This window comes from Oncorhynchus clarkii, chromosome 11, assembly GCF_045791955.1.
Source record: "Oncorhynchus clarkii lewisi isolate Uvic-CL-2024 chromosome 11, UVic_Ocla_1.0, whole genome shotgun sequence".
NCBI classification, from domain to species: Eukaryota; Metazoa; Chordata; class Actinopteri; order Salmoniformes; family Salmonidae; genus Oncorhynchus; species Oncorhynchus clarkii.
This window is the reverse complement of record NC_092157.1, coordinates 17771683-17796610: the sequence shown is the minus strand read 5'-3', so window position 1 is coordinate 17796610 and position 24928 is coordinate 17771683. Positions and strand designations below refer to the sequence as shown.

The 24928-nt window shown below is 42.2% G+C and overlaps 1 protein-coding gene across 19 annotated transcripts in view; it reads right to left on the bottom strand.

Moving 5' to 3' along the window:
* LOC139420313 (thiamin pyrophosphokinase 1) overlaps positions 1-24928 on the bottom strand; it is a 106938-nt gene that overhangs the window by 34823 nt on the left and 47187 nt on the right. For 10 of the 19 annotated variants that reach the window (XR_011635497.1, XR_011635503.1, XR_011635499.1 and 7 more), the window contains 3 exons: positions 23480-23591; positions 5544-7133; positions 5107-5507 (listed from right to left, as the gene is read on the bottom strand). Coding sequence is in view for 8 of the 19 variants with exons in the window: in XM_071170261.1 (XP_071026362.1) it covers positions 6988-7133; positions 23480-23591 (258 nt within the window). In the remaining 11 variants the exon portion in view is untranslated. Of the gene's footprint in view, positions 1-5106; positions 7134-11218; positions 11414-12201; positions 12242-23479; positions 23592-24928 lie in introns of those variants that run through there. The other 9 variants (XM_071170265.1, XM_071170266.1, XM_071170264.1 and 6 more) reach the window with 5 other exon arrangements.

Genomic DNA, 24928 nt, shown 5'->3' with positions numbered 1-24928 from the left:
AATGCAAACAATATGGGTAACAGTTTTGATGATATGGAGTGGGAGGAAGAGAGTCAAGGACCTGAATGGAATGTAGTGGAAAGACATAGAAAATAGAGAGATCGTGATACTGAAAGCTGTGGAGCGTCTAGTAAAAAAGCATTAAGAGGGCCAAAGTAGGAAGCAAGAGTAATAATGTGTTGGAGTGGAAAGTTGTAATTTACACCCTCTGGTTAACCAATGCCATAGAGAAAGAGATGGGTGAAGTCGAGCTAGCACGGTTAATTGGAAATGGTAGATTGCTAATATTTTGTGGTAGCCAGGCTCAGCAAGGGAAGATTCTGCAAATGGAAACACTTAATGGGAAGAAGATTGAGGGGAGTATTACAGGGGTCACAGTATCTATGTCCATAGATAGTAAATCAAATGTGAAGGGAGGCAGAGTGAATGAGGCCAAAAGGTTGATCAGTAGGAAAGAGTCACAGAAGTGAAAGCTTATCAGTGCTGTTGAGGTTTGAGAAGGTTTGTCCTGGAAAAGTAGATTTGATTCCTTAGTTTCAATGTCAGAGGATTTTTCCCATCCCAATTGCAGTGGTTAAAATGCCAAAGAATGGGACATGCAGCTAGCTGTTCAGTGTAAAGGAAAGAAAATATGTGCCAAGTGTGGAGGGGAACATGAATTTGGGAGCAATGTTATGGTTAAGTGTTGTTATTTTGAGGGAGAACATAGTGCAGCATTTGGTGGATTCTAGCTGCAGAGAGAGAGAGAGTCTCAGAGATGTAGAATCAGTCATAATGCATCATATGCAGAGGCTGTAAGGCAGATTGGTGGAACTACAGTGTGGACTGATGGAGCTTCCATGGCTGTTCCTTTGTGTGTTCAGAAATCTTGCGCTCATCATTATGTTGTGTCAAAGGACACTTTGATAGTGAATAAAGTGAATCTTACCAATGAAAGCTATGACGTTGTCAACACATCTTGGGTTGCAGAAAGCAGAAATGCCAGGTTGAAGGTTTTTGTGGATACAGCAAAAAAATGTATTGGGGGTAACAGATGTTTCTGTCAATGTGGTTGACATGTTGAATAATTCTGCGGGTGGATTGTTTCAGCATTATATACACTGACATCTGTTGGTCAGAGAAGCCAACACAAAAAAGTAAGGGCATGTATCAGAAAACCATTCAGTATCTGATGTGACCACCATTTCCCTCATGCAACATGACACATATCCTTCGCATAGAGTTGATCAGGCTGTTGATTGTGGCCTGTGGAATGTTGTCACACTCCTCTTCAATGGCTGTGTGAAGTTGCTGGATATTGGTGGGAACTGGAACACGCTGTCGTACACGTCGATCCATGTCTGGTGAGTATGCAGGCCATGGAAGAACTGGGACACATTCAGCTTCCAGGAATTGTATACAGATCCTTGCGACATGGGGCCGTGTATTATCATGCTGAAACAGTAGGTGATGGCGGTAGATTAATGGCATAACAATGGGTCTCAGGATCTCATCACAGTATCTATGTGCATTCAAACAGCCATCAATAAATTGCAAATGGTTTAGTTGTCAGTAGCTTATGCCTGCCCATACCACAACCCCACCGCCACCATGGGGCACTCTGTTCACAACGCTGACATCAGCAAACACGACGCCATACACGCTGTCTGCCATCTGCCCAATACAGTTGAAAACGGGATTCAACAGTGAAGAGCACAGTTCTCCAGTGTGCCAGTAGCGATTGCAGGTGAGCATTTTCCCACTGAAGTCAGTTACGACGCCGAACTGCAGTCAGGTTAAGAACCTGGTGAGGACGACGTGCACGCAGATGAGCTTCCCTGAGACGGTTTCTGACAGTTTGTGTAAACCCACCGTTTCATCAGCTGTCTGGTTGGCTGGTCTCAGACAATCCCGCAGGTGAAGAAGCCAGATGTGTAGGTCCTGGCTTGGCGTGGTTCCACGTGGTCTGCGTTGTAAGGCCGGTTGGACGTACTGCCAAATTCTCTTCTGGCAGTCAGCGCCATATGGTAGATAAATTAGCAATAAATTACCTGGCAAAACTCCCTCAAAACTTCAGACATCTGTGGCATTGTTGTGTGACAAAACTGCAAATTTTAGAGTGGCCTTTAATTGTCCCCAGCATAAGGTGCAGCTGTTTAATCAGCTTGTTGATTGATATGCCACACCTGTCAGGTGGATGGATTATCTTGGCCAAGGATAAATTCTCACTAAGAGGGAAGTAAACAAATGTGTACACAAAATGTGAGAGAAATAAGCTTTTTGTGCATATGGACAATTTCTGGGATCTTTTATTTCAGCTCATGTAACATGGGACGAACACTTGCGTTTATATTTTTGTTTAGTGTATATATATACACAAGTATTTGGACACCCCTTCAAATTAGTGGATTTGGCTATTTCAGCCACACCTGTTGCTGACAGGTGTATAAAATATAGCACACAGCCATGCAATCTCCACAGACAAACATTGCCACTAAAATGGCCTTACTGAAGAGTTCAGTGACTTTCAACCTGGCACCGTCATAAGATGACACCTTTCCAACAAGTTAGTTTGTCAAATTTCTGTCCTGATAGAGCTGCCCCGGTCAACTAAGTGCAGTTATTATGAAGTGGAAAGGTCTAAGAGCAACAATGGCTTAGCAGCGAAGTGGTAGACCACACAAGCTCACAGAACAGGACCACCGAGTGCTGAAGTGAGTAAAAATTGTCTGTCCTCGGTTGCAACACTCACTACCGAGTTCCAAACTGCCTCTGGAAACAACACAATAACTGTTTGTCGGGAGCTTCATGAAATGAGTTTCCATGACTGAGCAGCCGAACACAAGCCTAAGATCACCATGCGCAATGCCAGGTGTCGGCTGGAGTAGTGTAAAGCTCGCCGCCATTAGACTCTGGAGCAGTGGAAATGCATTCTCTGTAGTGATGAATCACGTTTCACCATCTGGCAGTCTGACAGACTAATCTGGGTTTGGTAGATGCCTGGAGAATGCTACCTGCCCAAATACATAGTGCCAACTGTAAAGTCTGGTGGAGGAGGAATAATGGTCTGGGGCTGTTTTTCATAGTTTAGGGTAGGCCCCTGTTTCAATGAAGGGAAATCTTAATGCTACAGCATACAATGACATTATAGACGATTTTGTGCTTCCGACTTCGTGGCAAGAGTTTGGGGAAGGCCCTTTCCTGTTTCATCATGACCCTGTGCACAAAGCAAGGTCCATACAGAAATGGTGTCTCAAGATAGCTGTGGAAGGCCTTGACTGGCCTGCACAGAGCCCCAATCTCAACCCCATCGAACACCTTTGGGATGAATTGGAATGCTGACTGCAAGCCAGGCCTAATCGCCCAACATCAGGGCCTGACCTCACTAATGCCCTTGTGGCTAAACCCGCAGCAATGTTCCAACATCTAGTGGAAAGCCTTCCCAAAAGACTGGAGGCTGTTATAGCAGCAAAGAGGGGACCAACTCCATATTAATGCCCATGATTTTGGAATGAGATGTTCGATGAGCAGGTGTCCACATACATTCCAAATGTACAGCTACATAACCAAAAGTATTTAGACCCCCTTCCCTTTTCCCAAACTGTATTACTTTACCAATTTAATCAATTTTAGAATAGTTTTACACCCTCAACAATCTACACACAATACCCCATAATGACAAAGCAAAAACACATTTTTGCAAATGTATTAAAAATAAAAAACAAAGTATTCAGACCCTTTACTTGGTACTTTGTATAAGCACCTTTGGCAACGATTACAGCCTTGTCTTTGGTATGATGCGACGAGCTTGGCACACCTGTGTTTGGGGAGTTCCTCCCATTCTCTGCAGATCCTCTCAAGCTCTGTCAGGTTGGATGGGGAGCGTCACTTCACAGCTATTTTCAGGTCTCTCCAGAGATGTTCGATCGAGTTCAAGTCCAGGTTCCAGCTGGGTCACTCAAGGACATTCAGAGACTTGTCCCCAAAGCCACTCCTGCATTGTCTTGGCTGTGTATGGTTGTTGTCCTGTTCAAAGGTGAATCTTCGCCCCAGAGTGCTCTGAAGCAGGTTTTCGCCAAGGATTTATACTTTGCTTCGTTTCTTTCCCTCGATCCTGACTAGTCTCCCAGTCCCTGCCACTGAAAAACATCCCGACAGCATGATGTTGCCACCACCATGCTTTACCGTAGGGACGGTGCCAGGTTTCCTCCAGATGTGACGCTTGGCATTCAGGCCAAAGAGTTCAATCTTGGTTTCATCTGACCAGAGAATCTGGTTTCTCATGGTCAGAGTCCTTTAGGTGCTTTTTGACAAACTCCAAGCGAGCTGTCATGTGCCTTTTACTGAGGAGTGACTTCCGCCTAGCCACTCTACCATAAAGGCCAGGTTGGTGGAATGCTGCAGAGATGATTGTCCCTTCTGGAAGGTTCTCCCATCTCCACAGAGGAACTCTGCAGCTTTTTCAGAGTGACCATTGGGTTTTTGGTCACCTGCCTGGCCAATGTCCTTTTCCCCCGATTGCTCAGTTTGGCCAGTTTGCCAGTTCTAGGAAGAGTCTTGGTGGTTTCAAACTTCTTCCATTTAAGAATGATGGAGGCCACTGTGTTTTTGGGGACCTTCAATGCTGCAGACATTTTTTGGTACCCTTCCCCCGATCTGTGCCTCTACAAAATCCTGTCTTGGAGCTCTACGGACAATTCCTTCGACCTCATAGCTTGGGATTTTTGCTCTGACATGCACTGTCAACTGTGGGACCTTTTTATATAGACAGGTGTATGCCTTTCCAAATCATGTCCAATCAACTGAATTTACCACAGGTGGACTCCAATCAAGTTGTAGAAACATCTCAAGGATGATAAATGGAAACAGAATGCACCTGAGCTCAATTCTCATAGCAAAGGGTCTGAATACTTATGTAAATATGGTATTTCTGTTTTTAATTTTTAATACATTTGCAAACATTCTAAAAATCTGTTTTGCTTTGTAATTATGGGGTATTGTGTGTAGATTGGGGGACTTTTTATTTAATTTAATCCACTGTAGAATTTGGCTGTAACATAACCACAGATCATAATCCAAAGGAATCTAGTTATTTTAGCATGACATCAAGTAAATGGAGTAGCCATGTTTATATTTTAAACCCCTTCAATCAAACAATCAAATGTCTTTATTGTCCCAGTTGGGAAATGTGTTGTGCAGTCAGGGTTCAACACTAAAGACAACATTTAAAAACAGTGACAACCATACAACAGATATACATCATGCGATTGGTTACAGTGTACAATCAATAAAAGGCGCAGTCATTGTGCAAACGTGCATCAATAAATATGCATTATTTATTTTCATGTGTAGATTTAGAAAGTTTATGGCCTGTGGGATGAGTTCTTGGATCTATTGCTCTTGAATTTGGGAAGTTGAAAACAACGACCTGAAGGGACGAGCTCAAAATCGTCAATGCCCGGGTGATTAGGACAGTCTAGGATACTGTTAACTCTCCTCATCACTTACTTCCTAAAAATGTCTAAGAGCTGTGTCTGCTGCACCCCGATGACCTTGCTGGCCACCTCTACCACTATCTAGCCTGTTTTTGTTGCAAACATTAAGATTGCCAAACCAGGCCACCGTCGAAAACTTCAACACAGATTCAAAAAACTCCTGTAAAACAGTCATCATTGCCTTGCTGACAAAAGTTCCATCTTTCTCAGAAAGAAACGTTGATTTGGAACCACATCGATCAAGAAGGTTCTTGTGGAGTTCTCTGGAATTGTAGGTCTGTAAAATGTCATGATTCTGTGACGAGAGAATATTATTGTACCATCTCTCTTGATCTCTGTTCTAGAATTCCAGAAGATTGCCATGGCGACAGTGATTGGGTTTGCCCATCATGAGCTTCATCGGGTTCTTTGTCAAGCTCATCCACATCTTCAACAATAACATTGTGAAAGTAGGACCACACCTTCAACATAGGACAAGACACTGCAGGACACACACACCAGGAGTCAGTTGGACAGTAGTCAGTCAGTACTGTATTGTGCACATTATTGGTAGAAAACAATTCAAGTTCAGTCCATTTGGCTTTTTAGGTTAGGTTAGGTTTTGGGTGATTTGACTACAGTGTTCTAAAGTGCACTAATGCTACCTGTCTACAAGATCCAAATATATGATTCATTTGTTATCAAGATATGTGCATAGATGCATGTAGGTCTGCGATAATATCAAACTATGTTTTGCAGTTCTATTTGATTTGATGGAATGCGTGAAACACACTATTTTAAATCATAAGGCATACAACATTTCTGCCACTACAGTTAAGAGGTGTGGATGATTGTATACTATTGGGTAAAGGGGAGAAACTGAATTAGCCTCTGTGTGGCCCTGTTATTGTGAGTTCTCTTATCTCTCTCAGGGGCGGTTTAACCTCTGGAGATGTTACAGAACTACAACTACAGAACTACAATAACCAGAGACCTTTGGCAGCAGGGCAATGTGGAAAAGTGGTGGTGGAGGATAGTGATGGGATGCCATTTTTTTTAAAACATTGTTTGCAATGTTTTTATTTGACTGTGTTAATAAATCAAATAAATACGCAGCTTGACTTATGTTTGACTTGTATATAATGTGTATCTCTGTTTGTTAAGCAACAACGGTGAAGGCACATTGGGGCTGAGTTCCAAACCGTAGACTTGCAACCTAAAATCCACCCTTGAGAAGTATGGATTTGACCCCCACCTCAGATATGCAATGGTTAGTCTTCAAGGGGAAGGGTGCAAGTCTCCCGTTTGGAATCAGGACAGAGTTTTCTAGGCTAGTGGTGAATCTATAATCTAAAGTGGCTTCCTCTTGTGACCGTTCAGAGATTCCTTCACCAAGGAAGGAAAGAGGCATTTTTCCATTATTTCAACTAGGCAGAAGCGTGAATTTCCAGTTGGGGAGAGGAAACCATTAGCCTATTTAAATGACACCCATTTGTTCATTCTGGAAGGAGGTGGAGCACCCTGGTCGATGATGTCATTTCCTGTCCCTGCAGATGCCCATGCTCCAGAGCAGTGGCTGATCCGTTGTCACGGTTACAGGCTTCCTCTGGTCTCCCTGGGCGACAGGCTCGTAGGTGTTGGATGTGCTCACCAGCTTCCCGAACTGCAGTACCTGGTTGTCTATAACATACAGAGTCAGTCAGACATGCTCCTTAGCCTACAGAACCTACTCAGCAAGCAGTGGAGTGAAAAACACTTGTGGGGTAATAAGTTCATTCCAACCACACCACCATTTACAAATACACTGTCCTCTCTGTGTAACCCCCAGGGAGGTCCAGTCTGAGTCCACCCTATTCTGTGTAAGCACTCAGCTGGGACCTGGGAAACAGTGATGGGAAAGTCAACTCGGGTGAGAGAGAGACACAAGGACTAGCATTATGCTTGACCACTGAGCATAAGGAAACTGGGGACTGGTGGGTCGAAAAATCCTCTCAAAGCCAACCTTTTGGTCCAGACAGGCAGGAGAGACTTACACCGAAGAGCTGCAATAAGTTGAGGGTTTTCAGGTTCTCTTTTCATGTGTGCCATTAGTATTAATAAAATAACATGCTTCAACACACAAGTGGAGACTTTTCATTACAAAGTGAGAGGACTGTAGCTAAGGGTATTTGATATTTGTCTTGGAGGTTACTGAAGATGTTAGGCTTGAATCCAGGTCAACACTGACCTCCTATGGCCAATTCTGGTATTGCAGGATGACTAACATCAGAAGTCTTATTGTCATGACAGATCTATTTAATACAGACTCAACCTCAACGGTTAATGTAAAAAGGGGTTATAAATAACGTTTTAGTGATTCATTGATTGGTTTAATGGACAGAAAATTCTGCTCTGTGTGTTTATCTCATATGGACTGTCTGGTTTTGCCATTGTTTACATTGTCTTTTGTGATTTATGAACTAACAACACACCTGGTGTTCCCTTGGAAACAATGAAGTTATTCTATTACCCCATTCTACTGACAGTCAGGATCAAACAGCATTCTATTCCACCGCATCAACTCAACACATCTCATAATTACTTCGCTTTTCAAACGTCTATTGGGACAGGAGAACAAAACATATGTAGAATTAGACACTTGTTTTTGAATGTGTATTAAAAATAGTCTCCAGGATGGAACTAAACAAACAGAAGGAGAAGAAAGAACACAGCAAAGAGAACAAATCAAATGACCACAGGCGGATGAATACACTTCAAAGACTAACAAAACGCCCTTCTGCTTCAAAGCCCTGTGAATAGCCATGATATTACACTGGGTGAGTGTGTTGTGAATAGCCATGATATTACACTGTGTGAGTGTGTTGTGAATAGCCATGATATTACACTGGGTGAGTGTGTTGTGAATAGCCATGATATTACACTGGGTGAGTGTGTTGTGAATAGCCATGATATTACACTGGGTGAGTGTGTTGTGAATAGCCATGATATTACACTGTGTGAGTGTGTTGTGAATAGCCATGATATTACACTGGGTGAGTGTGTTGTGAATAGCCATGATATTACACTGTGTGAGTGTGTTGTGAATAGCCATGATATTACACTGGGTGAGTGTGTTGTGAATAGCCATGATATTACACTGGGTGAGTGTGTTGTGAATAGCCATGACATTACACTGGGTGAGTGTGTTGTGAATAGCCATGATATTACACTGGGTGAGTGTGTTGTGAATAGCCATGATATTACACTGTGTGAGTGTGTTGTGAATAGCCATGATATTACACTGGGTGAGTGTGTTGTGAATAGCCATGATATTACACTGGGTGAGTGTGTTGTGAATAGCCATGATATTACACTGTGTGAGTGTGTTGTGAATAGCCATGATATTACACTGTGTGAGTGTGTTGTGAATAGCCATGATATTACACTGGGTGAGTGTGTTGTGAATAGCCATGATATTACACTGTGTGAGTGTGTTGTGAATAGCCATGATATTACACTGTGTGAGTGTGTTGTGAATAGCCATGCTATTACACTGGGTGAGTGTGTTGTGAATAGCCATGATATTACACTGTGTGAGTGTGTTGTGAATAGCCATGCTATTACACTGGGTGAGTGTGTTGTGAATAGCCATGATATTACACTGTGTGAGTGTGTTGTGAATAGCCATGATATTACACTGTGTGAGTGTGTTGTGAATAGCCATGATATTACACTGTGTGAGTGTGTTGTGAATAGCCATGCTATTACACTGGGTGAGTGTGTTGTGAATAGCCATGATATTACACTGTGTGAGTGTGTTGTGAATAGCCATGATATTACACTGGGTGAGTGTGTTGTGAATAGCCATGATATTACACTGTGTGAGTGTGTTGTGAATAGCCATGATATTACACTGTGTGAGTGTGTTGTGAATAGCCATGCTATTACACTGTGTGAGTGTGCTGTGAATAGCCATGATATTACACTGGGCGAGTGTGTTGTGAATAGCCATGATATTACACTGTGTGAGTGTGTTGTGAATAGCCATGATATTACACTGTGTGAGTGTGTTGTGAATAGCCATGATATTACACTGGGTGAGTGTGTTGTGAATAGCCATGATATTACACTGGGTGAGTGTGTTGTGAATAGCCATGATATTACACTGTGTGAGTGTGTTGTGAATAGACATGATATTACACTGTGTGAGTGTGTTGTGAATAGCCATGATATTACACTGTGTGAGTGTGTTGTGAATAGCCATGATATTACACTGTGTGAGTGTGTTGTGAATAGCCATGATATTACACTGTGTGAGTGTGTTGTGAATAGCCATGATATTACACTGTGTGAGTGTGTTGTGAATAGCCATGATATTACACTGGGTGAGTGTGTTGTGAATAGCCATTATATTACACTGGGTGAGTGTGTTGTGAATAGCCATGATATTACACTGGGTGAGTGTGTTGTGAATAGCCATGATATTACACTGTGTGAGTGTGTTGTGAATAGCCATGATATTACACTGTGTGAGTGTGTTGTGAATAGCCATGATATTACACTGTGTGAGTGTGTTGTGAATAGCCATGCTATTACACTGGGTGAGTGTGTTGTGAATAGCCATTATATTACACTGGGTGAGTGTGTTGTGAATAGCCATGATATTACACTGGGTGAGTGTGTTGTGAATAGCCATGATATTACACTGGGAGAGTGTGTTGTGAATAGCCATGATATTACACTGTGTGAGTGTGTTGTGAATAGCCATGATATTACACTGGGTGAGTGTGTTGTGAATAGCCATGATATTACACTGGGTGAGTGTGTTGTGAATAGCCATGATATTACACTGGGTGAGTGTGTTGTGAATAGCCATGCTATTACACTGGGTGAGTGTGTTGTGAATAGCCATGATATTACACTGGGTGAGTGTGTTGTGAATAGCCATGATATTACACTGGGTGAGTGTGTTGTGAATAGCCATGCTATTACACTGGGTGAGTGTGTTGTGAATAGCCATGATATTACACTGGGTGAGTGTGTTGTGAATAGCCATGATATTACACTGGGTGAGTGTGTTGTGAATAGCCATGATATTACACTGGGGGAGTGTGTTGTGAATAGCCATGATATTACACTGGGTGAGTGTGTTGTGAATAGCCATGATATTACACTGTGTGAGTGTGTTGTGAATAGCCATGCTATTACACTGTGTGAGTGTGTTGTGAATAGCCATGATATTACACTGTGTGAGTGTGTTGTGAATAGCCATGATATTACACTGTGTGAGTGTGTTGTGAATAGCCATGATATTACACTGGGTGAGTGTGTTGTGAATAGCCATGATATTACACTGGGTGAGTGTGTTGTGAATAGCCATGATATTACACTGGGTGAGTGTGTTGTGAATAGCCATGATATTACACTGGGTGAGTGTGTTGTGAATAGCCATGATATTACACTGGGTGAGTGTGTTGTGAATAGCCATGATATTACACTGTGTGAGTGTGTTGTGAATAGCCATGATATTACACTGGGTGAGTGTGTTGTGAATAGCCATGATATTACACTGTGTGAGTGTGTTGTGAATAGCCATGCTATTACACTGGGAGAGTGTGTTGTGAATAGCCATGATATTACACTGGGTGAGTGTGTTGTGAATAGCCATGATATTACACTGGGTGAGTGTGTTGTGAATAGCCATGATATTACACTGTGTGAGTGTGTTGTGAATAGTCATGATATTACACTGGATGAGTGTGTTGTGAATAGCCATGATATTACACTGGGTGAGTGTGTTGTGAACAGCCATTATATTAGACAACCAATAAGAGGAATAGGGAGTGAAAACAGTACTGAAAGGAAGTAATTGACCATAGAGAACACTGAGGCAGAGGCATACCATAGCCTAAACCGTTCTCTGCTGAACCAATGCTGAAGACACTGTAGTAGTTAATTAAACCACTAGGGGAAGCGCTGCACTGTGGAAAGAGGGGAGACTGTCAGATACATGCACATAATTTTCTGACACACACACACACACACACACACACACACACACACACACACACACACACACACACACACACACACACACACACACACACACACACACACACATCCATCATAAACATTTAATAGTCAGCCCTATCATTTACTGGCAGATAGGATAGGGCTAATGAATCTAGTTTAAGTTGCGGCTCCGCGCCTGATAAAATTTTAAACAGGAGAAAGGAAACACCCTTCCCCTAGAGACTATTTGGAATCACCCCCCACACACACATACCCCACCCTCCCACCTCTCTCTCCAGAGTAATTTGTAGTGTAAATGTGGGTATTTAAAGCGGTCACCCTCTCTGGTCTCAGTGCTGGAAATGCAATTACAGCCAGCAAACAGCTTTATTGTTATCAGTGGAGGTGCGACGCTCATTCCGGTCCCCAGCGCAACACCGGCCGCCATCGATCGTTATCAGGGCTGAGGAGAGGATTACTAATGAAGCTATCCTCAGGCTCCATAGTCTGTTTGTGTGGGTAATTGAGGATGGAAACTGTGTGTGTGTGTGTGGTCAAATGCTGTACCTTGACAGGGTCAGCTGAGGTAGCTGTACACCCCCCCAACCTTCCCCTAAACCTGTGTGTATGTGTGTGGTTCACATCAGGTATTTGTCCATTTCCTCCTCTCCCAGCATGACTCAGATCTAAAAGGAAAAAATGAAACTGTACTATGGCAGTTTCCCTCCCTCCCACAGCATGGCTGGAGAATACTTACAGGGTACTTAATCTCCCTCTCGTTTTGCTCTTTCTATAGACTTTAAGACAGAGATGGGAGAGAGAGAGAGAGAGAGAGCGAAAGTGGGAATAAGAAGGGGAAAAAGAAAAGAGACTGGCAAGGTGAGAGCCGGATAGCTCAGCAACATCTGAATCCGTCCAAGAGAAAACCGAAAAAACAGATTCTATCTTTCTCTCTAGCTTGCTCCCTTTCCCTCTCCTTCCCTCTCTCTTTGCCTGCAGAGAATACACCCAAACCCAGACAGCCATTAGTACAGGAGGTTTCACAGGGATACTGCAGCTATAGGTAACGGAAATATATGTATTCATCCACCTGTGTGTGTGTGTGTGTGTGTGTGTGTGCGTGTGAGCAAGAAAGTAAAGAAAACATAGATGATATTCCAGCCTTGAAAACTTATAATGTGATCATTTTGATGATAACTGTCAGGGAGATAAATCTAATGAGGATCCATCAATTAGTCTAATTCCCAGAAATCTGGCTGGCTGGAAACACACCAGATGTGGACTGTTACAGTACATCGTAGTTACTCACTTTTTCATTGTAGTCATACTTTCAACACTGCTACAGGTTATGTGTATACTTTAGGGATATGGAGGTTAGACATTAGTCAAAAGAACAAACAGAAGGTTCAAATGGTTGTTTTAGCACAAAGCTCAGAGTCTAAATCTGTCTCACTGATTAACTAGACAGACTGTTTGAGGACACTGGTTCACTGACTGACAGTTAATCAGGTGTGTGTGGGTGTGTGTGTGTGTGTGTGTGTGTGTGTGTGTGTGTGTGTGTGTGTGTGTGTGTAAAGAAAGAAAAAAAGAGTGCATCATTACAGATTGGTTTCTCTAAGAACAAGGAGAGACAAACAGAGAAACAGAAAGCAAAGGAGAGATCAGAGGAGAGATAGAGAGGTGGCTTGACTCTAGCAGTTAGTATGAGAACATATTTTCACCTTTCTAAACAGTTCTGACACTTCCTGTCTAGACAGTATGTAAATGTATACTGTTTTATTCTTACTATTGTCTGATGTTACTTACTCTTACACATCTCTCTCACACACACACACACACAGTTGGGTTTTTGTAGGTGCGTAACCTAAAGTTACATCATTTCAACCAGGGATGGAAATTAAGCAATCCTGTGGCTAGTACTTTTCAGACCGGGCTAGTAGAAAATGTGATCTACTAGGCCAGCTAGCCAGTGCCCAAAGTTCCATCACTGATAACATCATAGTAAAAAGGGGCAAATATAAGAGCAAAAGTAATCTTTTGGTTTTTGTAAAAAAATTATCTCCTTCTGACTCAACTCTCCCGACGACAAGCATTAAACCTTACCCATCCAACCACACACTTCAGTTAGAACAATTACAGATTAAATTAATCCTCCAAACACATCCTACAATAGTTCCTACAGATGTCTTACTGAGCATAGCACACACACACACACACACACACACACACACACACACACACACACACACACACACACACACACACACACACGACTTTCTCTCTCTACGGGTCCTGTCTTTCCACAACCGAGGAGAAGAGAGATCCACCGTGTGATGTCATCATTAATTACAACACAAGGAAGACCGTGTGTGAAATGTGAATACTAGAAAACAAACTGAAATGGTCGATGACACACATCACTTATGCTACTGTACATAATTAAACTGTAACATTCCATCTCTATAAAACCACAGCTTTTCAATTGGGCCTCCTACATTGCCCTCCATTAACTTTGTGATCTTTTAGAGAGGTTGTAGCTTTGCTCAACAGAGCCATTAAAGTTAATGGGGGTCAGAGGCTACTCTTACTAAGTGTCTGCCCAGCTGCCATTTTGGGGATCTTGCCATGTTTGAATCCCCCATAACTTTATTTAAATCACAGTCACCGCCTGGCATACACAATGCAGGAGCTTTAAAGACGAAGGACTGAGGCCAATGTTACAGTCAGTTCAAGGCCACAACTAGACTTACTGCTAAGGAGAATACTGCCTCTCTCCCCCTGTGTGTTCACGTATATCAACCACTTCTGAAATAGTTGTTGTGTGTATGGGTGTGTGTGTGGATCAAAACGCAGAGCGGAGATGTTGATGATTGACATTTTCTCAGATGATTTATTTATCTACTCTCCTACCTTCTTCCTCCGCTAAGCCTCGACTTTTAAACTCCACCATCAACACCCTCAAACAACATCATTATTAAAACAGTAACCCCTGTCAAACAGAATGCTCAACTAAAACAACCTGATATACCCTCAGGGCTCTGCTTCACAAAATAAAGTATGCCCAATAAGTAGGTTTCACATAGATAATGGGGTTACAACTAACTAACTTGTACTGTAAACTTTTAATTCTGACATGGATCTACAGGGGTTGAACCAGTTGCCACACTACAGATCTGTATGCCCTGTAGTGCAGGTTCTCTCTGTCTTTCTCTCTTTAATGTGCATACTTCGAACAAAGCCAAAGCCCTGACACTAAGTCCCTTTAGGCCAGACAGCCGCTAACTGCACAGGTCTCTCTTTATAATACAGCATATATTATTCATTCCAATCATGCTTTAAAAAGGGATAATCATTTATATGGACTTCTAACACACACACAAGCACACACTCTTTAAAATCATCTGTCAACTAAGCAGCAATCAGCAGTTGAAACAAGAAATGGAACCACTCTCAACTTCATAAGCAAGGACTAATCATTCACGATATCTATTCTGCCCTTGCAAGAGTCCCCTTCTTAAGTTTATCAGATAGTTGCTGGATAGAGTTGATCTATCGTATTGCATAATGATTTATTACCACCAGTTCGTAGGTACAGTATTAGAAACGGAGTAAAACTGACATAGAAGAAGGAAAAACAACCAGAAGTAAGATGATGCTGATTATTAAAGCTTCATTCTCACTAACAGCACAGCACAGCACGTCATGTATTGTTGTCTCTACCTTCTTGCCCTTTGTGCTGTTGTCTGTGCCCAATAATGTCTGTACCATGGTTTGTGCTGCTACCATGTTGTGCTGCTGCCATGTTGTGTTTCTACCATGTTGTGCTGCTGCCATGTTGTGTTTTCATGTGGTGCTGCCATGCTGTTTTTGTCTTATGTCTCTCTTTATGTAGTGTTGTCTCTCTTGTCATGATATGTGTTTTGTCCTATATTTTTTATTTTTTATCCCCGTCCCCGCAGGAGGCCTTTTGGTAGGCCGGCATTGTAAATAACAATTTGTTCTCAACTGACTTACCTAGTTAAATAAAGGTTACATTTTTTTTATTTAATTTATTTTTTTACATATGTTATAATATCATGAACTCAAAAATATGCTGCCGTATGCAATAATAATTCCCCAAACATGGCAAGATCAATTAAATAGAACAGATATCTCCAACCATGCAGCCATCAAGAAAAGACTGAAATCTATCACTTAAACGATCATCCATACAGAATAGTTCTTCTCAAATTGACTGCACGGATGGAGTTTGATCATATCTGCAGCTCCACAGAGTGACTTTGACCATTTGCAACGCTAACAAGGATTCTTATTTGACAGAACATAGAAACGTAGGCCTTATCAGTAAGCAGTGCCATACAGAGGACAAAAATTAAATTGACCTTAAAATGAACTCAAACCTACTACAGGGGCCAGAACACTCCCCGCCTAGTATCTGTAAGGATGCCACCATTATCACTAGTACATCACTAGAACATCACTAGTACATCACTAGTACATCACTAGTACATCCCTAGAACATCACTAGTACATCACTAGTACATCCCTAGAACATCACTAGTACATCACTAGTACATCCCTAGAACATCACTAGTACATCACTAGTACATCACTAGTACATCACTAGAACATCACTAGAACATCACTAGTACATCACTAGTACATCACTAGTACATCACTAGTACATCACTAGTACATCACTAGTACATCCCTAGAACATCACTAGTACATCACTAGTACATCCCTAGAACATCACTAGTACATCACTAGTACATCCCTAGAACATCACTAGTACATCACTAGTACATCACTAGTACATCACTAGTACATCACTAGTACATCCCTAGAACATCACTAGTACATCCCTAGAACATCACTAGTACATCACTAGTACATCCCTAGAACATCACTAGTACATCACTAGAACATCACTAGTACATCACTAGTACATCCCTAGTACATCACTAGAACATCACTAGTACATCACTAGTACATCACTAGTACATCACTAGAACATCACTAGAACATCACTAGAACATCACTAGTACATCACTAGAACATCACTAGAACATCACTAGTACATCACTAGTACATCCCTAGAACATCACTAGTACATCACTAGTACATCACTAGTACAGTCTCTGAAACTGGATACAGAACAGTCTCACATGACACATCTCTTGCTGTATTGACTTCAACCTTTCTTAATTTCCCACCTCTGCCAGGAAAGGTCATCACGAAGATGCCCATGGGCCAGTCGTTCCTTTTCACTTGACTGTCTCCCAGCATCACAATGTCTCCCTCCTGAAGGTTGGGCTTCTCTTTCTGACACTTCCTTTGGTTTTGCAGGGAAGGAAGATACTCTTTGGCAAGGCTTTGAACTTTGCCGTCACTGCCGGCTGAAGATATCTTTCTCATTGAATTCACCTTGGGGGGGGGGGGGGGGGGGGGGGGGGGGGGGGGGGGGGGTGCTGCACCAACCTTTTGGGAGAACAGTTTTGCTGTCATCAAGGAACTAATGGACGAGCACTCAAAATGGCTGAGACTTCCGCCATGAATGTAGTCAGGACTTCATAAGTAAGCTTGGATGGACCCACCTTCAGCACCATGGATGGCGATCATTCTCTCCCAGCTGCCTCCCATATGAGACGTGTGCAGTGGATTGAAGACCCAAGTACACCCCTTGTCACTCTGGTACTGTTGGACCTTCTTCTCGCTCTAAACGGTCTCCATCTTCAACTCTCTGCAGGCCTCTGGGCCACAGACCCAACTGCTCTCAAAGCGCCCTCAGTGAAGTGGTGTCCTTGATGATGGGCCTGTTCGTGGTGGTGTCAGTAAGAGGTTTGGTTTCATCTTTACCTAGACTTGCTTGGGACAGGCGTCCTGCAATCCTCAGTGGGCCTGAATCGTCAATGTAGGGCAGTTGTTCTTAAACTTCTTCAGCCTGGGACCCAAATTAGAAATTCTGTGTTTTCCTGGGACCCAAGCTTAGGAAAATATGCAACTATACATAAATATCGGTACATTTAATTGCCCTTATGCCTAAAACAAATGCAATATAGACAAAAACAAAGAACAATGGAATTAAATATCCATATAAATATCTATTAATGTTTATTCTCCCCATTAAAAACACTCTTACATATCTGTCTAGGTTGGAACTGTTGCTGTTAAAATACAATAAATCATTTTCATTCTGAACTGGAATAAACGGATTGATCACGTCACATAGATGAATAACAGAACATACACACAGGCTTTTTGATAGTGCAATGCTAAGTAACAGTACAGATGAAAAATTATACATTTTACTGTAGAAATGATTGTTGAAAGAAAGTCTAGGTTGAAACTGTTGCTGTTAATACAATACATATGTTTTATTCTGAACTGGAATAAACTGATTGATCACATCACACAGATGTAGACCAGAACACACACAGTCCTAATGAGAGCATATCTATTCTGGGCTCTGTTTTTGACAGTGCAACACTGAGGTCATGCTCAGCATTGAAACTGTTTCTGTACTTGTTTTTCAAGTATGTCAGAGTTGAGAACCCTGACTTGCATAGGTATTTGGTGCCAAACTGGACCAGAACATCTACTGATTTCTCAGTCAGGCAGGAGACTGCTTCTTACTGCAGATGAGCAACCCAGAACTGTGTGAGTGTTTGCCTCAAAAAGCATCTTGCTTCAATCAGTTTATTCCAGTTAAGAATAAAAAATATTATTGTATTTTAACAGCAACAGTTCCAACCCAGACTAATTTTCAACAATAATTTTAGTGGGCCTGATCATTTTTCATCTTCATCTCTACTGTTACTAGGGTCGCACTATCAGTAGTTAGCTGGCTTTGGCAAATGTTAGCTATTAGCTGTGTACAAGGTCAGGGGATTGTTTGAAAGAGAAACTCACATCTACAGTTGAAGTCGGAAGTTTACATACACCTTAGCCAAATACATTATAACTCAGTTTTTTCACAATTCCTGACATTTAATCCTAGTAAAAACTCCCTCTCTTAGGTCAGTTAGGATCACCACTTTATTTTAAGAATGTGAAATGTCAGAATAATAGTACAGAGAATGATTTATTTCAGCTTTTATTTCTTTCATCACATTCCCAGTGGGTCAGAAGTTTACATACACTCAATTAGTATTTGGTAGCATTGCCTTTAAATTGTTTAACTTGGGTCAAAAGTTTTGGGTAGCCTTCCACAAGCATCCCACAATAAGTTGGGTGAATTTTGACCCATTCCTCCTAACAGAGCTGGTGTAACTGAGTCAGGTTTGTAGGCCTCCTTGCCCGCACACAGTTTTTCAGTTCTGCCCACAAATTTTCTATCGGATTGAGGTCAGGGCTTTGTGATGGCCACTCTAATAGCTTGACCATTTTCCCACAACATTGGAAGCATGCGGTAGGGTAGCCCAGTGGTTAGAGCGTTGGACTAGTAACCGAAACGTTGCAAGTTCAAATCCCCGACAAAGTACAAATCTGTCGTTCTGCCCCTGAACAGGCAGTTAACCCACCTAGGCCGTCATTGAAAATAAGAATTTGTTCTTAACTGACTTGCCTAGTTAAATAAAGATTTTTAAAAATGCTTGGGGTCATTGTCCATTTGGAAGACCCATTTGCGACCAAGCTTTAACTTCCTGACTGATGTTGACTTGAGATGTTGCTTCAATATATCCACATAATTGTTGTTCTTCATTATGCAATCTATTTTGTGAAGTGCACCAGTCCCTCCTTCAGCAAAGCAGCCCCACAACATGATGCTGCCACCACGATGCTTCACTGTTGGGATGGTGTTCTTCGGCCTCCCCTTTTACCTCCAAACATAACAATGGTCATTATGGACAAATAGTTCTATTTGTGTTTCATCAGACCAGGGGACATTTCTCCAAAAAGTATGATCTTTGTCCCCATGTGCAGTTGCAAACCGTAGTCTGGCTTTGTTATGGTGTTTTTGGAGCAGTGGCTTCTTCCTTGCTGAGTGGCTTTTCAGATTATGTTGATTTAGGACTCGTTTTACAGTGGATATAGATACTTTTGTACCTGTTTCTACCAGCATCTTCACAAGATCCTTTGCTGTTGTTCTGGGATTGATTTGCACATTTCGCACCAAAGTATGTTCATCTCTAGGAGACAGAACGCGTCTCCTTCCTGAGCGATATGACGGCTGCGTGGTCCCATGGTGTTTATACTTGCGTACTATTGTCTGTACAGGAGTTTTTTGACTTGATTGTAGTGGCTTCCTTTCCTCTAACCTTAGCCACTGCCCTAGCCTGAAGCGGGGTTGTTTGGTACGCATACAGTTCACACTCAAGGTTTCCAAACAGCCAAAACATTCAATGACATCCAGGGATATGGTGCAACAAAAAGGTTTATTCTTCTTATATCTAACAAATAAATGATTATCCAATCAACTTAAAGCATATGGAAAATACATAATATGACCTGTTTGTATGTCTGTATGGTCAAAAAGGCCCAACTTCCTGCCTTTATCCTAACACACTTACCACAATACAATGAATGGGCAAGAGGGGGGGCCAAAACTGAATTACAATAACAAATGAATATATCTCAATCAGGTAAATATAAATCATAAAGGTAGGTCCCTAATATTTCATCATGTACATTAATATTTAATATATTTACACAAATATACATGGAGCTCCGTATGTTCAGTCTTTTAAACAAATATATCCAAATCGGCTCTAACACTATTGTTTGTACAAATGAACGTGGTACCTTCAGGCGTTTGTAAATTGCTCCCAGGGATGAACCAGACTTGTGGAGGTCTACAATGTTTTTTCTGAGACCTTGTCTGATTTATTTAGATTTTCCCATGATGGCAAGCAAAGAGGCACTGAGTTTGAAGGTAGGCCTTGAAGTACATCCACAGGTACACCTCCAATTGACTCAAATTATGTCAATTAGCCTATCAGAAGCTTGTAAAGCCATGACATAATTTTCTGGAATTTACCAAGCTTTTTAAAGGCACAGGCAACTTAGTGTATGTAAACTTCTGACCCACTGGATTTGTGGTACAGTGAATTATAAGTGAAATAATCTGTCTGTAAACAATTGTTGGAAAATTACTTGTGTCATTCACAAAGTAGATGTCCTAACCGACTTGCCAAAAACTATAGTTTGTTAACAAGGAATTTGTGGAGTGGTTTAAAAACAAGTTTTAATGACTCCAACCTAAGTGTATGTAAACTTCCAACTTCAACTGTACTACTATGAGAGTTAGTTAGTACTCCCTTATTTTTGCTTATCATCACCTGTTATAAAATGACAACAATGCCTTGCTAGTTGACTTACTTTTCCACTGTCGAAGCACCGTTTCCTGAAGCATTCTGTCCTGTTCTGAAAGAACTCCCTGGGTTTACCATCATGCTGTGGATGTTAGGTCGGGACGTGTCGTTTTATTTGTTCGTTATGAGAGACTCATTACTAAGCACTTCCCCGCACAAAACACATTGTGGGCGATCTTCGTTATAAGTTTGTATGAAAGAGAGAGAAACTCATCATTGTATATGCATTTCATGACAATTGAGCTGAGTCAGAAGTGGTGGCTAGCACAAGTCCATTTGATGACAGCAGTGAGTGATGGCGAGTGGGAATGACAAGTCAGTGGCTGACAGCGCATCATCTGCTGCTGAGCGGCAGCTCTGCATCTTGTGTGCATCGCAGAGTGATCTTTAAGAAAACGGCACAAAAAAAGATCTGGTAAACCGCAAAGCACACGGGCATCTCCCTCTCATACTCGCGCAGCTGCCAAACCGAGCAGAGACTGTTGCTAAGCAGAGAACACAGATGCACTTGGCCAAATCCATTCCAGTAATTAATTAAATAATTATAAATTTACTCTGACACATCGTGACCCACCGTGCGTGACTCATACTTTAAGAAAGGCTGATGTAAGGACACTGAAGAGTGGCCTCAGCTTAGGAATGGCTTTACGTTCACTGATGCATTCCAATTCCTCTTGAAAGGCATTGTGTTGCAGACTGCGGATTAGGATGGTCTTGGGTTGATCCAGATCTTCGGTGGAGCAGGGTTTGTTGCAAATGTGCCATCCTTTGCAGCTGCTGCCTTCCTAACACATGCGCAAGCCTTGTAAACCTCTCAAAGACCTTGGAGTCTAACTTGTTGCTTGAGACAATGGTGGTGTGACATGCAACTTGGGGGCGGACCTTGTAGTAAGATCCGGGGGTCAACCAAGTCAAAAGGTGCGTGAAAGATTTCTGGCTTTGCTGACCTGAACTAGAAAGCTGGTCCTGTCAACAATGTCCTATGAGTCAGGCTGCTTGCTGGGACTGATCTCGAGACATGATCAGCAGTGTTCTGGTCAGTAGGGACGTGCTTTCACTGCTCTGGGCAAATATATCTCCTAATACATTGCACCCTCTTATTCACATACATGTAGAATGACCTGGAGTCGTTTTGTATGTAACCCAGGACCACTACCAGAGTAGAATGTGACAACATCGAGTTGGATGTCAATCTCATCGCCGATTGCTTCTGCTATTTCCACAGCTTGAGTCTTGGAACGGGGATCTCAGAACGTGGAGCGAGCTTACCTTTACCAAAGCTGAAGACAACATCCATATTCCCACTGGCATCAGTTGTCTTCAGGTAGGCTACTGCCGCGATGGCGTTTGTGGATGCATCATTGAAGACGCACATCTCTTTTTTGTATGAGAGAGATTGATCTGTATGTGGGAGAGATCTTGACCTGCTCAAGCTCCTTCAAAGAGTCTCTCCATACCTTCCATTCCTTGAACTTCACTTCTGGGAGAGGGGCATCTAGTCACAATCCTCCATGGAGAGCTCTCTAAGTAGAGACCTTCCTCGAATGCTTACTGGGGCGGGGAATCAAAGTGGGTCGAACAAGCTGTTGATCGTCAACAAGACTCCACGTCTAGTGTATGGTTTCTCCGCTGAAGACACCTGAAATGTGAAGACATCCTCTGTGACATCCCAGCTCACTCCGAGACTACTCTGCACGGGAGGGAAGTTGACACAGATCCAGGTGCTTCAGCAAATTCATTCTACAAATTGACTGCAAGAAGGATGGAGCTTGATAATATCTGCAGCTCTACAGTGACTTTCACCATTTGCAATACTAATAAGGACTCTTCTTTTACAGGATATAGAAACGTATTAGTGAGCAGCAGAAATGAAATTAACCTTCAAATGAACTCAAACCAACTATAGGGGCCAGAAGAATATCAAAATTATATTTTTAACCAAGTTTTGAGGCTATATAGTGTTTGTTGACATTTATTTTGTTAACAAACAGTAGAGTAAACCAAGCTTATATTTTGTGTTCTGATGGGGTAAGACAGTTGAACTAAGGTCATGAGGCATTTATGAGATATTCTTCAAGAATCATTTAATTAATAAAAAAAAAAACTGCAGATTGCCCCTTTAAACACTAAAACCAAGGTACTTGCACATAACAACCTACAGAAAGATTGAACATTTGCATACGCACGCACACAAAAGCTGAGGGTCCACTTTGTAAAAGTGTGTATTTCTTATTTTCTACCTTCATCCATCTGATCCCCGGGGAAATATTCCACTGCCTCCTTTTTAATTATGTGTGTGATTAATTATGCATTTTATTATGACTGGTTAATCTGAAGGAGCCTCTCACGCATAATCCCACCGCATTATCAATCAGGTGCCGAGGTAACAGGTTGACTGGGAAAGTAACACACACACATTCCCAGGCCAGCAGCCAACCAACCAACAAGCGCATGCACGCACGCACACACACTTCCTGCCTGGATTCCCCTTGACACTGAGTTATACAACCAACAGATTGTTGAGGTCCCGCCCTGTACCGGTGGTGCAGTGGTCTGAGCCAACTCATTAAGAACACAGCTGGCCACTGGGCCTAGGACTGGGCCAAACCACAAGGGGACAGACGGGGTGTGTGGGACAGACGGGGTTGTGTGTGATTGTGTGAACAAAGCGTAGGGAAGATGAGTGCTCGTGTGTGTCACTGTGTGTGTGTGTGTGCTCACCCAGGTTCCATTTGAGTCCAGTGGTGTGTGTTTTGCATGGTCCTCCTATAGGTATTAGACTGCACCATTCCCCCTCCAGTCCTGTATTCACTCCCAACCTGTGTCTCATGTCCTAAAACACACACACACACAGAGTGAGATACAAACACACACACACACACATACACAGAGAGTGAGACACACACACACACACACACACACACACACACACACACACACACACACACACACACACACACACACACACACACACACACAGAGTGAGATACAAACACACACACACACATACACACAGAGAGTGAGATACACACACACACACACACACAGAGAGAGTGAAATAATCGTCCTCCCTGATCTTAAATGGCACTGACTGCCACTGATACACACACACACACACACACACACACACACACACACACACACACACACACACACACACACACACACACACACACACACACACACACACACACACACACACACACACACACACACACACACACACACACACACACACACACGCTTCCAGAATAACTCTGGATCTAATACTGTCGTAGCGCTGACAATTCCCACCTAGTCACATCTGATATGATTGGCTCCCTTGATAAAGATGAGCAAAAAATAGTCCAATAAATAACACAAATACTGAGCTATATTGTATGCGCAAAGAAATGGGGAAATTATCTTATTTTATACTAATACAATTGCTCAGAGAAAGAGATGTTGTTTAACAAGTAAAACACAATCTTAAAAAGATAGATGTCAAAATGAATGGCACCCCTAACGATTGTTATAAATAAAAATCAAACAGCAATCTGAATTAAAATGAATTCCTTTCATGGCTTCGTGTTTCACTGGGGTATAAAAATGAGGCAACACGCATGTAAAATCCATTTGTCATCCGTAGAGTTGCAACGGGAGGATATATTACTGGAAACTACAATTAGACACCACCTCCATGCCAATAGGCTATGTGAAAGGGTTACCATAAAACAGCTTTATTGAGAGCAAACGACTAATGTAAATGACTGGAGTTTGATAAACAGCATTGGCACTTGGACTGGAACCAGGTGCTATGGTCAGATGACATGAAAATAGAGCTCTTTGGCCAAGTACACAACTTGTTGGTTTGGCCTCGAAAGAAGGATGCATATGCACCATATGAAGCAGAAAAGAACCTCATACCTCCTGTAAAATATGGTGGTGGATCTTTGATGTTATGGAGCTGTTTGGCTTCCACTGGTCCTGGGGACCCCTGCTTAAGATCAACAGCATCATGAACTCTACCAAGTATCAGGACATTTTAACCAAAAACCTGGTTGCCTCTGCCAGGAGGCTGAAACTTGGCCTCAAGTGGCTCTCTCAGCAAGACAATAACCCAAGGCGCACATCAAAATCCACAAAGAAATGGTTAATTGACCCAAAATCAACATTTTGCTATGTCCATCT